Source organism: Pelodiscus sinensis, chromosome 4 (assembly GCF_052426305.1).
Source record: "Pelodiscus sinensis isolate ZL-2025 chromosome 4, ASM5242630v1, whole genome shotgun sequence".
Classification (NCBI taxonomy): Eukaryota; Metazoa; Chordata; order Testudines; family Trionychidae; genus Pelodiscus; species Pelodiscus sinensis.
In genome coordinates this window covers 80,227,557-80,239,726 of record NC_143055.1, presented here as the reverse complement: position 1 = coordinate 80,239,726, position 12,170 = coordinate 80,227,557, and the positions used below count along the sequence as shown (strand labels likewise).

The window sequence follows — 12,170 nt, the reverse complement described above, 5'->3', positions numbered from 1 at the left end:
CGGAAAAAAAGCGTCTAGACTGGCGCGATCTTCCGGAATAAAGCCCTTTTCCGGAGGATCTCTTATTCCTACTTTCAAGTAGGAAAAAAGCGTCTTTCAGGTAGGAATAAGAGATCCTCCGAAAAAGGGCTTTATTCCGGAGGATTGCACCAGTCTAGATGCTTTTTTCCGGCTTTTCCCCAAGCCGGAAAAAAAGCGGCGGACATGTTTATTTAAATTCCGCGGGGGATATTTAAATCCCCCGCGGATTTCCCTATTCCAAAGTTTGAAATTAGCATGCCTCTTCCGGAGAAGGGGCCAGTGTAGACATAGCCTAGTTGCCTATGACAGTTACTCAAAAACACAATAGAACAAAACAAGAACAGCAACCCCTTTATAGGTAATAATACTAAGTAACACAAAAATAAACCAAATTCTTGCCTTTTCTCTAAACATTACATCCAAATATTTGCTTCTTCAGCAGCCCTCTTAAGAATATCTGCCCTGAAGGTCAGCAGATGTGGGCTGAACCAACCTTTCCTTGCTTCCTCATGCTATGTTTTCCTTCTCCAGACTCTCCTTTTTTAAAAAAATCTCTGCCAACTCTTTTAATCCATTTTTCAAACCGCATTAGTTTTTGGTCCTCAAGATATTCAAAAGGTAATAAAACTAGAAGTGTTTACTGTCTAGTCCTAATTTTAATAATAAATGTTGCTTGACAAGTGTGTGGTTGCATCACTTCTGTCCTCTGACTTTCAATCATCTTCCATGTCTGACAGCGTTAGGATCAGAAGTTTAAGCAATGAGAAATATTTCTAATCACGTACACAAACTGTGGAGCAATCCAGAATTTATTATATAGTTAGTTAAATAAACAGTTGGTTTCCATAGGAAAATACCAGCATGATTTTTCTCTGAATTATTTAACAGGAAATGAGGTAAGTCTCGATAGTTTGACTTTGCAGGAAAGTGTTTCCCATGGCTTTTGCATCTGACAGTGAGGTTGTCAACATTCCACATGAGTTGTGCATTAGTCTATTTCTGTCAACACCTGTTATAAACCTAAGCCTTACCATGAAGTCTCCCCCTTTTTATATTATGTTGAGGTCAGACTCCTGAGTCCTCTGGAAGCGGTCAGTGTCTTGTCACCCTCAGTGACAGCTTGTCAAATTCACCGGATATCCTCACACAACAATTGGCAAGAGGCCATTTAAATATACTTCCCTTTTCCCTTCTAAGTCCCTGTAAGTTTTAACCACCATTCTTTTAGTGATTTCTATGCAGGCTGTTTTAATTGGCAATAAAAATTCTCTGTAGCATGTGTATGCATACATGTGTGCATGCACACGCACACAAAATTAAACACTCCTCTGCTTGCTGTTGGAGACTGGCTTTGGGAGGAATATGGGCAGAATCATTGAGTACTAAAAGGCTGTCACCTGCTGTTGGCATGTAATATGTTGCTTTGCACCAGCAGCAGCATGGTGAGTAATAAGACAAATTACGGTGTATATGGCATACGCACACCCCGATCATTTGTTTATGAATGCTACTAGCTGGAATGCAAGTGCAGTGGTGGTGCACACTATTTTTCAGTATAAACGTGTGTGTGCATTTTGCATGCCACATATAGATATAGATATATACTCCCTGTGCCCCCGCCCGTGTATAAATGTATGCACGGGGGGGGGGGGGGGAGACTTGCATGCATTACCGTTTTAAAACCCCGTGGAGAATGGAGTTGAGTGACTGGATTTCCCTTCGTTTGAGACAACAGGCCCCCGTCCCGCTCGCCTGATTCGGGCACGGCCTCAGTAAGGCGAGCAAGCTTTGGTCCAGTCCGTGCTGGCTGAAGATGCACCTTCGACCCCCAAGGAGCGCCTCTCGCGTGCCCCCAGGCTCGCTGCGGTTGGCCTCCGGACCATGTGCTCTGCAGCGGCGGCGGCCGCCGGGCGGGGCCCGCGTGGAGCTGCCTTCTCATTGTCAATGTCCCACCCCGCCTCGCCGCGCGGCGCCCAGCCCTCCCTATCGCTGTGGCACACACGCGCAGAGCGGAGCGAGGCGGCGGCAGCAGCCTGCAGCCCACACAGTCTCCGAGCAGCCGGAGCAGCATGGCGGGGCTGCGCTACCCGCAGCAAGGCAGCTACTGCCGCGCAGCCACGGCCGTGAACCTCCTGCTAGGCGTCTTCCAGGTCCTCTTACCCTGCTTTCGCCCGGGGGAAGCGCAGGGCCAAGGTAGGCGCTGGGAAGTCCGCGGGAGGGCGAGGGACTGGCGGAATGCGCGCATGGCGGGGGCAGGGGGCTATTGTCACTGGGGGCAGGCGAGGCTGTGCACGGGCGCGAGCCCTGCTCGAGCGCCGACTGCAGGATCGCGTGGGCTCGCCGAGCCGTGCCCCTGCCCTCCATCCTTTTGTGCCTGCGAGGCGAGCTTTGTGCTGGCTGCAATGGTGCCCAGCCCCGACAGCGGGGGGAGGGGGCGAAGAATGAGGAGGGCTCGGCTTCCTGCAGCATTGTGTGTGCCTCTGCTGTTGGGGCTGGAGTCCTGGGTTTGCCCGTCTAATAATGCACTGGGCAGTTGTAACCTTGTAACAAGCTGCGAGCCAGCGTGTCAGCCAAATAAGCCGTCTCCCCTCCCCAGCCCCACATCCTTGTGGCTCGCACTCCTCCGTTGTACCGTGCAACGCGCACTGACATTGCAGAGAGAAGGGATCCTCCTCCTTAATCAGTAGAGGCTCCTCGGGGTAGGATTAGCCACCCCCTGTTTTGAGCTAGACACATGATGATCTTTACCCGCTGCTGCAAATTGGCTCCGTAGGTACCTTTATGTGCCAGGTTTGCCTGCCCACTTCAGATGTCACCAGCAGGCTGTGCGGTTGTTAAATATGGACACCCTCCCCCCCCCCCCCCCCCCATCTCCCCTTCTCCAGCCCTGGTGAAAAGAGAAACCTAAAATGTCACTGTAAGAGTTCTCTCGCGAGTGTAAAAAGCGATGAGTTATTTTAGTGTGTTTTGTTTTGTTTGGCTTGTTTAGCTATTGACCCAATCCCCACGGTGGTGGAGCTGTGGCAAGCTGAAGAAGGGGAGCTGCTGATGCCCACTCAGGTGAGGAGATATGGTGACAGCACTGAGGGGGTGCACAGATGGAGGAGCAGAAACAGCTTGAACAGCCAGTCCCCAGCAGCAGCGTCCGCAACTAATGTCAGTTTTCTTTGCAAACAAACCGTGTGGCCACTGTACCTGGCAACATAAGTCCCCCATGTGATACCATGAGTCATAGTAGATTCAAGTTCAGGTGTAGGGCGTGTGCAGGGGGTTGAGACTGCACCTTGCCAGGGTTACAGCAGCAAGCAGTACCCATGTTTAAGATTACATCAAGATATCATCAAGCAGCTTCTGATCCCTTTGGGAAAGGAGAGTCTAATTCAGTGTTGGTCTACCTGACTTTCTCAACAAAGACTGAGCTAAGATCTGCAGTGTTGCAGTGCAAGTGGAAGATAAGCAGCAGAATGCTAGGGTTTTATTTATTTGTTTAATATTATTAACAGTTTGCATTGGTACCACGTTTTGGCTGCATTTGGCCAGAGATGTTAATTTAATAATTTTGTTTATTTTTTCTGTCACATATATTCCTCAGTCCCCCCCCCCCATGTTAGCACGATAGAATTTTTTTCAAGTAAATGTGTGAATATATATCATCACATCAAACTAAAAATAACAGTTGTGAACGAGTTTTTCATGAGGAGAAAAATGTATAGTAAAGTATATGGTTGGTATTGGTACAGTAAAAGTGAAAGAGTGCTAAAAACTATGGTACAGACTTTATGGCATTTGAAGCAATCATATTATTTAATGTATATTGATGGATTATGCCCATAGCGTTGAGTTGTGCTTTTCTAGACTTCAAGGCACCAGACTTACAAATGGGAAAGATCAGTCCTTGGGGACATTGCCTTCTAGTGTAGAATGATGATAGAATAATTTTGCTCTCTTAAGCCATTATGTCATTCTTTACTGTTGGATATTGATGGTAGACTAGTCGCTTTGGAAAACTAACAGAAGAGTTGCTTTCCTGGTCAGCTTACTAGTAATTGATGATGTGGACATTGATTTAGAAGTGGGTAGATATCAGGGCTTTCTTTTTGCATTTTAGGGTTATAGCAGCATTATTTGTAAGCATTTACAAGAATTATTGCTGTTTGTATCATGCTCTTACAATCTTGTCTTGAAGAGCATGGAAAAGGTTAGATTTAATGCTAATTAACAGGAGGCAGAGAATCTGTATAACCAGAGATATGCAGGCTAAAAAGATCAGTTTTATTTTTAAATCCTGAGGCTGAGTTTGCAGAACTGACCACTCAGGAAAAAGTATTTTAACTATAAAGTAAATAGTTTTGTTCTGGAAGATACAGAGACACATTATAGATGAAACCCTACTTTTTTTTTTACTTTTCATAGTAAAGCTGCATGATTTTATAAGGTTCAATTGGGAGGAGCAGGGCCACTTGAAAAAGACCCTTTACAGTTGATTTGTTTTTGAGTTCTCTTAGTAATGTTTTCAATCTTAGCATTAGCTAGTTCCTGTTGAATCCATGGAGAAGAGAAATCTGAAGATCAGGTGAATGTTTATATTTTCCATTATATTCCGTGTTAGATGTAGAAAGAAAAAAACAGCTTTATAATTTCAGCTATGCCAGTGCCACAAGTGTCGTCTTTAGAGGAGCATGGAAAAAGACAATAACTGCAAAATGATATCAACCGAAATTTGGGAAAGAAGTAAAGTTAGAAGGAAAGAAGCTTTACACAAAACACTTACGTGCTTGTAATTGCTTTACATTACTCTCTTAGCATCTTCTTGCTTCCTCTTGCCTACCTGAACAGTATCAAGTTCTGTCTAAGCATTTCCTCCTGCTTTTCTCTCCCATTGTTTTTGTTACTTTTGAGCCCCTCCCAACTTCCCCTCACATTTTCTTCTATGCTGATCCCTATGCTTGAAATCTCTTTTCTCCATTCAACTTTTACAAACGTTTAATCCACTAAGACTGTTAGTGATGAATCCGCCTTATGCACAGCTTCCATGATATTTGAGACTGAACCATAATTGATGTGTGAAGCGTAATGTCTGTCTGCTTCATGCTGGTTCGTATCTAGCATGCTGACAGTCCTCTATAAATAGTAACTTGCAGCAATCTCTGATACTGATGTCTCACCTTTGGTTTGTATTTGTTTTGAAATAATTTCTTTCTGAATCTGACTTGGGCAGCACTGTTATGTTGGTTTCTTTATTATGTAGTTTCTTTTGTATATGATCTGTAAGTGTATGGAAGAAAAGGGGTGTTAGAACTGGGCTCATGTCTTGTTTTCAGGCCTCCTTGGTACATCACAAGAGAACAAGGTGGTTTTTTGTTTTGTTTTTTTAGTCTAACATGTTTGTAACATTACAAGTGTAGGTCCTGTTTATCCTGAAAGACACTGGATGAATGGAAAACTAGAGGAATGTTGACTTCACAAGTATGAGGAAGGGGAAACTTGATTAGAGCAGATGTAGCTTTTATTTAGACTCTCTAGTTCTGTGGGGTTTTTTGTTTGTTTGTAATTTGTTAATGTATATTTAAGTAAAACACTTGAAATAAAAGTTTCTTTGTAAAGGACTGAACACTCAAATGCTCTCAATTATAGACTGAAAAAACTCCAGATATGCACAGAGGCTCTTGAGTCCTCCAATGGAAAAAAATAGTTTTGATTTTTCTAAAGTAAAAAAACAAGCGCACAGATTTTTTTGACGGGTAGAGAAGATGAATCTTTACTTTCCTTATGTCTGTGCATGTGCGTGCACGCGCACGCACACACAAAATGGGTCAGAGACACTAACACAACTTGTTTTTGTTGACAGATGCTTTTTTAAAAAAGTTATCAGCAGATCAGCATTGTAGTGGCATTTAAAATCAAAGTATATTTTGTTAGTTACTGACAGAATCCTAGAAGCAATGCACGGTAATTAATAATTTGTACTCTACAAGACAGACTCAGTGCATTGTTACTAAAGGGAATATTGTGATGTCAGGAGTGACTTGGAAATCCTCCTGGTTGAGAATAACTCAGCTTCCACATAGAAGAGGGTTTTTTTTTCCAATTTAAAAATAAATCCTGGGTATGGATATAAACATTGAAGTTTCCAGTATTAAGGCATCAATCACAGTTAGTTTGCACTGAACTTTACTTTATTTACTGAACTTTTCCTTTGTGGTTTCTGTGTCACGTATATCTTAAATTACTTTAAAATTTTGGAGTTTATATTCTGTCACATTTCTAGACATAAATTAAGTATAATAGGCCAGCAGGATGTTCTGTAAAAGATGTTGCTAGTGTGGATTTGGCGCTGTTTACAAGTGATAGCAGATTTCCACAAGTAGTGATATTAAATTACATGGAGCCGTTTGAATATGTTGGAATAAAAAGTAGTAAAAGGGATTGCAATAATATTCATTTTATAGCCTGTTAAAGAATGCAGTGAGTTGAGGGAGATTAGGCAGGGTGAGACCTGAGTGGTGTTAGATGTTAAACATTGGTACCTGTTTATGTCTGGATAATAATAATATAGTAATTTTGGCACACTGGGTGTCAGATGGCAGGGTTCTAACTTCAGTTCTTGTTGTATAATGCGGTATCAGTGGGTGCCAGTGCCTTGCCACCTGGGCCACTGTGCAGTGAGGTGCAAGGGTGAAGTCGTTTGCAGCAGACTGCTCTGGGTGGCCGAGATCCCACCATGCTGCAGGTGTAGGGCAGCTCTGGATGGTCAGGGTCCTTTTGCGGGCGGTGGGCTGTTTCTGCCAGCCAGTGTGGGTGGAGATTGTGCTGGCTGGCTGGGGTCATGTTGCGTTATGGCATGGGCAGAGAACTGCTTCAGCTGGCCAGGGTTTTGTGGGGCCACAGGAGGCAAGGGGTTGCTCTGGAGGAGCAGAGTCCTCCACGCTGCAGTTGGGGGGGCTACTCCATCCATCCAGGGTCAAGCTGCATTGTGGGTGGAAGGCTGCTTTGGCTGGCTGGGGTCCCATTGCACCATGGGTGGAGGGTTGCTCCGACTGTGCAGGGGACCCACTACGGCAGGCTAAGCTGTGGTTTGGGGGCTTCTCTGGCGGGACAGGGTCTGGGAGGGGATCTGCTCCGACCAGCCAGGGTCACGCTGCAGCGGTGGGGGACTGCTCTGGGTGGCTGGGGTTATGTGTGCCACAGAGGGGAGGGGACTGTTCCGGCGAGCCCTCTGATTAACCAGTTTTTAAGTAAGCATGTTGGTAAGGCTAAGGCTTATTGGGTTATCTGGTTAACTTTTTACATCCCTGCATTACAGTACAACCTCAGAATTATGAATACCTTGGGAATGGAGGTTGTTTTTATTTCTGAAGTGTTTGCAATTCTGAACAAAATGTTGTTGTTTTTTTCAAAACAGTGTAACTGAACATTGTCTTAATACAGCTTTGAAACTTTATTATGCAGAAGAAAAACTGCTTTTAGCCATCTTAATTTAAATGAAACAAGTACAGAAACAGTTTCCTTACCTTGTAAAATCTTTTTTTAAACTTCCCCTTTATTTTAATAGTTTACGCTTACCACAGTGTGATATTGAATTTGCTCTTTTATTTATGTATTTATTTATTTAGTCTCTACTACTGCCTAGTTGCATACTTCCAGTTTTAAATGAGGTGAGTGGTTGATCTGTCAGTTTGTAACTCTGGTGTTAACTCCGAGATTCTACTTTACTATATTCCTCTTAATGCAGTGCTAGAGTGTTTGTGACCAGTAGTTCATACTACTAATACAGAAACTGTCCCAGTTTTTGCTAAGAATCTTCTGCTAAATATGGGACTCTACTACATGCTTTCTAGCCTAATACACACAACTGTCCATATGCTGAATCTTGGTTTTTAAATGAGTTTTGGAGGGAAGAGGTTATATTCTTGTCATGAAAATTACCATTTCTAGCTCTATTGTGAGGTCAGGACTCCCTCTATTGTTGGTCTACCTCCGGAACAGATTAGATTTTGGATGGCTGCTGTTCAGACTGGCAACTTCTTAGATAACATATTGTCCTACCAAGCTATCATTTTGTCCTAGAGAGTCAATGAAGTGGTGCCCAGTTAGACTCAGTGTCTGCATGTTCTTCCCAGATGATGATGATATATTGGTCGCCTTTGACAACTAGAAGAAGGAAGATAGTGCTAGAGCTAGAAGGCATGTTCCAAGTCATGAATGTTTGAGATCTTATGCTATAGCTGTACCACAGATGTGGAAGGATACCTTCACCACCGTCACCGTGAATGTGAAGTCTTGAACAGTAGAATTGTTAAAGAATGGTGAAGAGCCTGGTGATGCAGAATGAGATAACACAGGATTAGATTTTAGGTTTTCATGCTTGGAAAATGCTAATGGCTGTGGACAATACCACTTAGAATCAGACTAGATTGCTAGCCTTTGTTGTGATGTAGCTATTTGAGGGGATTCAAATTTAAAGTCTCACAGAGGTTTTGAAATGCATGGGGAATACTGGGAAACCGCATTTACCTCCCTTCTAGTTGGTAAAGTCTAGTGGGGAAGATGATAGCTTATTTATCAGAGGACAATGAAAACCCCTCGCTCTAGGAGGTTCAGAGACTAACATCTCTTGCTACGCTGATGATGAGGAACTGTCTGAGGAGATGGTGAATTACTAACCTCCTTTTTAAAGGAAAGTTTATGAAAAGGTTTTGAAGTTATCAGGTTTTCTTAAATCCTAGAAGCCTTGTTGCAAGCCTGGATATGGTATGAAGATTGCACTTGTCTCATTGGTGGTTGATCTGCTTCTGGCAATGGACAAAGATTAGCTGTCTGTGTTGCCTTTTTAAAAAATCTATCAGATGCTTTTAATGCCATTTACCAATGATGCATTGATGCATTTGCTGACCCTGGCAAAGGTAGACACAATTGTATTTGAGTGCTTGTCTTTTTCCTCTCTTCATAGGCCTGTGGCTAGTATTTAGCAGTTTCTCAACTCTCCAGGATGTTTCTTTTCTGCCATAGCCTGCTCAGTGGGTTTGTGAGGCTGCTGGGTGGGCTTTAATCCCCACAGCTCTGAGAGTCCATTTATTGGTCCTCGGTGATAGTTAATCCCTTCTCCAATGTCAAGCCAAAATTGGAGATTGAATCAAGAGCTCTTCCTGGGCTAGAGGTAGCATGGGAAAGCAGTTGGATGAAGTCATTAAAGTTCTGCCTTTTCTTTTCATCATGCAGTGTTTTCCCACCTTTTGCTGTTCAGGTTTGCAAGCTGAGTATCTCGTGGGACTTTCAGCTGGTGCTTCAGTAGCTGAGAGAACTTATTAAACTTTACTTTGACTTTGACTATGCAGATTGTATTGTTGTACCGTAATTTGCATTATACCTGAATAGCACTTGGAGAATTCATCTGCTTCTGAACACATCTATTTGCTTGTTTAAAGACATTTCCTGTGACAAGCATATTCAACCACAACTCTGTTTTACTTCTGTGTGCAATTCAAAGTGTTTTGATCTACAAAGTGTCATGATTTGTGCCTTGTGTATTTTGGAGACCACCTCGCTTCTCGTTTTATTTCAGCAATTGTGAGCTGTTATGATGTTTATGCTCATAATCCCTAAAAATGTTTGTGGTCTTATGTGTTCTTTGGCGTGTCCTAGATTTAAGAACCTGCTTCCCTTCCTTTGGTCGGACAAATGCCAGAGTTTGTAGACCTTCAAGGTGTGTTGTGGTCTGTTTTCACAGACCTTGGGTAATGAATGCATTGAATAAGCACAAGTACTTTTAGAGAAGAACTGATTGCTTTTTATGATTTGGGAGTGTTTAATGTTGTTACTGGTTTTTCTTTAATTCTTTCTGTATTTTAATTGTTTGAATTGTACATGTACATCCAGTTCTGAATAGGTACATCTGTCCAATCAGAAATAAATACATTTAGTTCAAAGTTTGGAAAAGATAATGGATTAACCATATTACGTAGCAGTAAAATCCTAAATCTTGCATAGATGTTGTTTGATTACTTAATGTAGGTTTTTTTTATACCAAATGGAGCTACTTAATTATTTTATAATTTCTGTCTTTTTCTAGTGACTCATGATTGTGTCAATTTTAGTGGGATTGGGTAGAAGCATAATACATTTTCACTATATGCTGTTATGATACTTAAATCCTTACACAGTGTTTTTTCTATTCATCAGACTGATTCTGAGGAGGATGTAGAAGAGCATCCACAAGAGCAAAGGTGAGCAAAACCTTAAACCATGGATATTAGAGTTCATGTCAGTTTATAAAACTTGATTATACAGATAAAAACACTTTCAGTTGTCACTGGACAGATTAGTTAACAATTCGTATTCTGACTTCACATTTTGTTTTATAATACACTTGAAATACCCATAACATTAAAGCTAGAGTACTAATATCATTAGCAATTAATTTTAATGCTAGGTGTTGCCAGTGAAGCTGGAAATAAAGTAAAATATTTACCAGGCTCAGAAAAATGTTCTCTTGCCATGTCTTCCTAATTTTTTATCTCTACTTTGTATTTGATTAAATTGTATTTGATGTGTATATTTTTTGCACAAACATTTGCAAACAGACTTTATGTATCTTTCATAATGTGTCAGTTGTTTGAACCTGTAATGGGTCTTAAATCTCAGTTGTAAATTATAATAGTCTTACAGTGTTGCTGGCGTTGTGAGTGTTGTTAACACTTGGATATTACAGTGGTATGATAGAAGAATTGGAGTGGGGGGAGGGGCTGAAAGAATCATAGTTCAAAGATAAAGGAAACAACAGTATAAACAAATATTTCAACAGTGTATTGTATTGTGATGAAAAATCAATCAGAGAAGGTGATCTTAAAGTACGCCAGTCTGGGAATTTGCTTCAGAGGAAAAATAAGTACAGGACTAGTCTCAAAATATGTTCTTTCTTATAGACAATGTAAGATTTTCAACAGATCTCTAAGTACAGGAACTCTGAAAGCAGATTAACACATTTAATAAATAACCTCGGGAAGTTCCACAGACCATTATGCTGTATTTTTCTTAGAAAGATTTTCAGGGGGGAGGGGCTGAAAGAATCATTCTCCATATGTTTCCTGAACTTTAAGTTTCTTGAGCTTTTAGATAAATAATAAAGTTCTTAAGAAAGGGAGCTCTTAACTGTATTGTTTCTGTTAATGTTAATCCTTTCATTTTGAAGGGTTGGGTAGTATCTAAAGCTACAGATTTGTTTTAGCATAATTTATCCAAAGTCACTGAGAGGTCACGGTAAATTAAGTTAAAGCACAGGTTCAGGGGAAACAGTATGTAAAATAATGGATATGAAAAATCATTTATCTATGCCTTTTTAAGAGCAATATACATACATACTTCCACAGTAGTCTACAAACGCAGGAAAAACCTCACCTAGGGTACAAATTCAAGGGAGGTCACCAATATGCTAGTGTTCTTCTCTGCTGCTGTTGCTTCCTCACCCCCTACCAAGGGAGCACTGACCACCTTCAGCAGCAACCTCCATCCTGGCACTGGTACTCTATTCCCAGCCTGATGAGGAAGGGGGCTCTGGAAAGTAAGGGGTAAGGCAGAGGAGAGACCTGGAGAATGAGCTCACTACAGCCCAGTGAATAGGAAAGGTCCTTGAGGGGAGGATGGAAGAACAAACCCCTCCCACAGTCCTCTCATAGGGCGGTTCTTATCCCACACCTTTAGGCCCAGCTCCCTGCTCCAGGTGTTCTCAGTGCCTGTGACCCTCTGTGTCATTATGATAGGAGGGTGGCTGGGCAAAACTTAAGTGAGTGATGCTGTGATCCCAAGCTCCAGAGCTGGGGAGCTCCAGGACTGATTGATATAGTAGATTTTGTGTGCTCCAGTCCTGCGGTAGGGCAGTGCGTGCGTGTGTGTATGTGGGAGGGGTCAGGGAGCTGGAGAGCCAGCACAGGTTCCTCAATGCTTGGGGGACCCTGAGCGTCGGGGGCTGGATCCAGACAAGCTGAGGACCGCATCTGGCCCCGGGGCCTTAGTTTCCCCACCTCTGGCCTAGAATATGCAGTCAGAAACATGCATAATCCAGGAGAGAATAAAAACTGTTACCTCTGTTGTCTCTGAAGTCCTAGAGAATGATAAAGATGGCATTAGGAATGGAATAGCTCAGTGGCTGTTAC

The 12,170-nt window shown here is 42.3% G+C and overlaps 1 protein-coding gene across 12 annotated transcripts in view; it reads left to right on the top strand.

The window, feature by feature from the left end:
• Nucleotides 1-2,078: 2,078 nt before the first annotated feature.
• The window catches only part of TMEM131L (transmembrane 131 like), a 136,709-nt gene continuing 126,617 nt past the window's right edge, over nucleotides 2,079-12,170 (top strand). For 8 of the 12 annotated variants that reach the window (XM_075930086.2, XM_075930087.2, XM_075930084.2 and 5 more), the window contains exons 1-4: nucleotides 2,079-2,214; nucleotides 3,011-3,081; nucleotides 7,635-7,676; nucleotides 10,201-10,244. In XM_075930086.2, the coding sequence (XP_075786201.2) occupies nucleotides 2,091-2,214; nucleotides 3,011-3,081; nucleotides 7,635-7,676; nucleotides 10,201-10,244 (281 nt within the window). In that variant the 5' untranslated portion in view covers nucleotides 2,079-2,090. The remainder of the gene's footprint in view (nucleotides 2,215-3,010; nucleotides 3,082-7,634; nucleotides 7,677-10,200; nucleotides 10,245-12,170) is intronic. The other 4 variants (XM_075930092.2, XM_075930089.2, XM_075930088.2 and 1 more) reach the window with 1 other exon arrangement.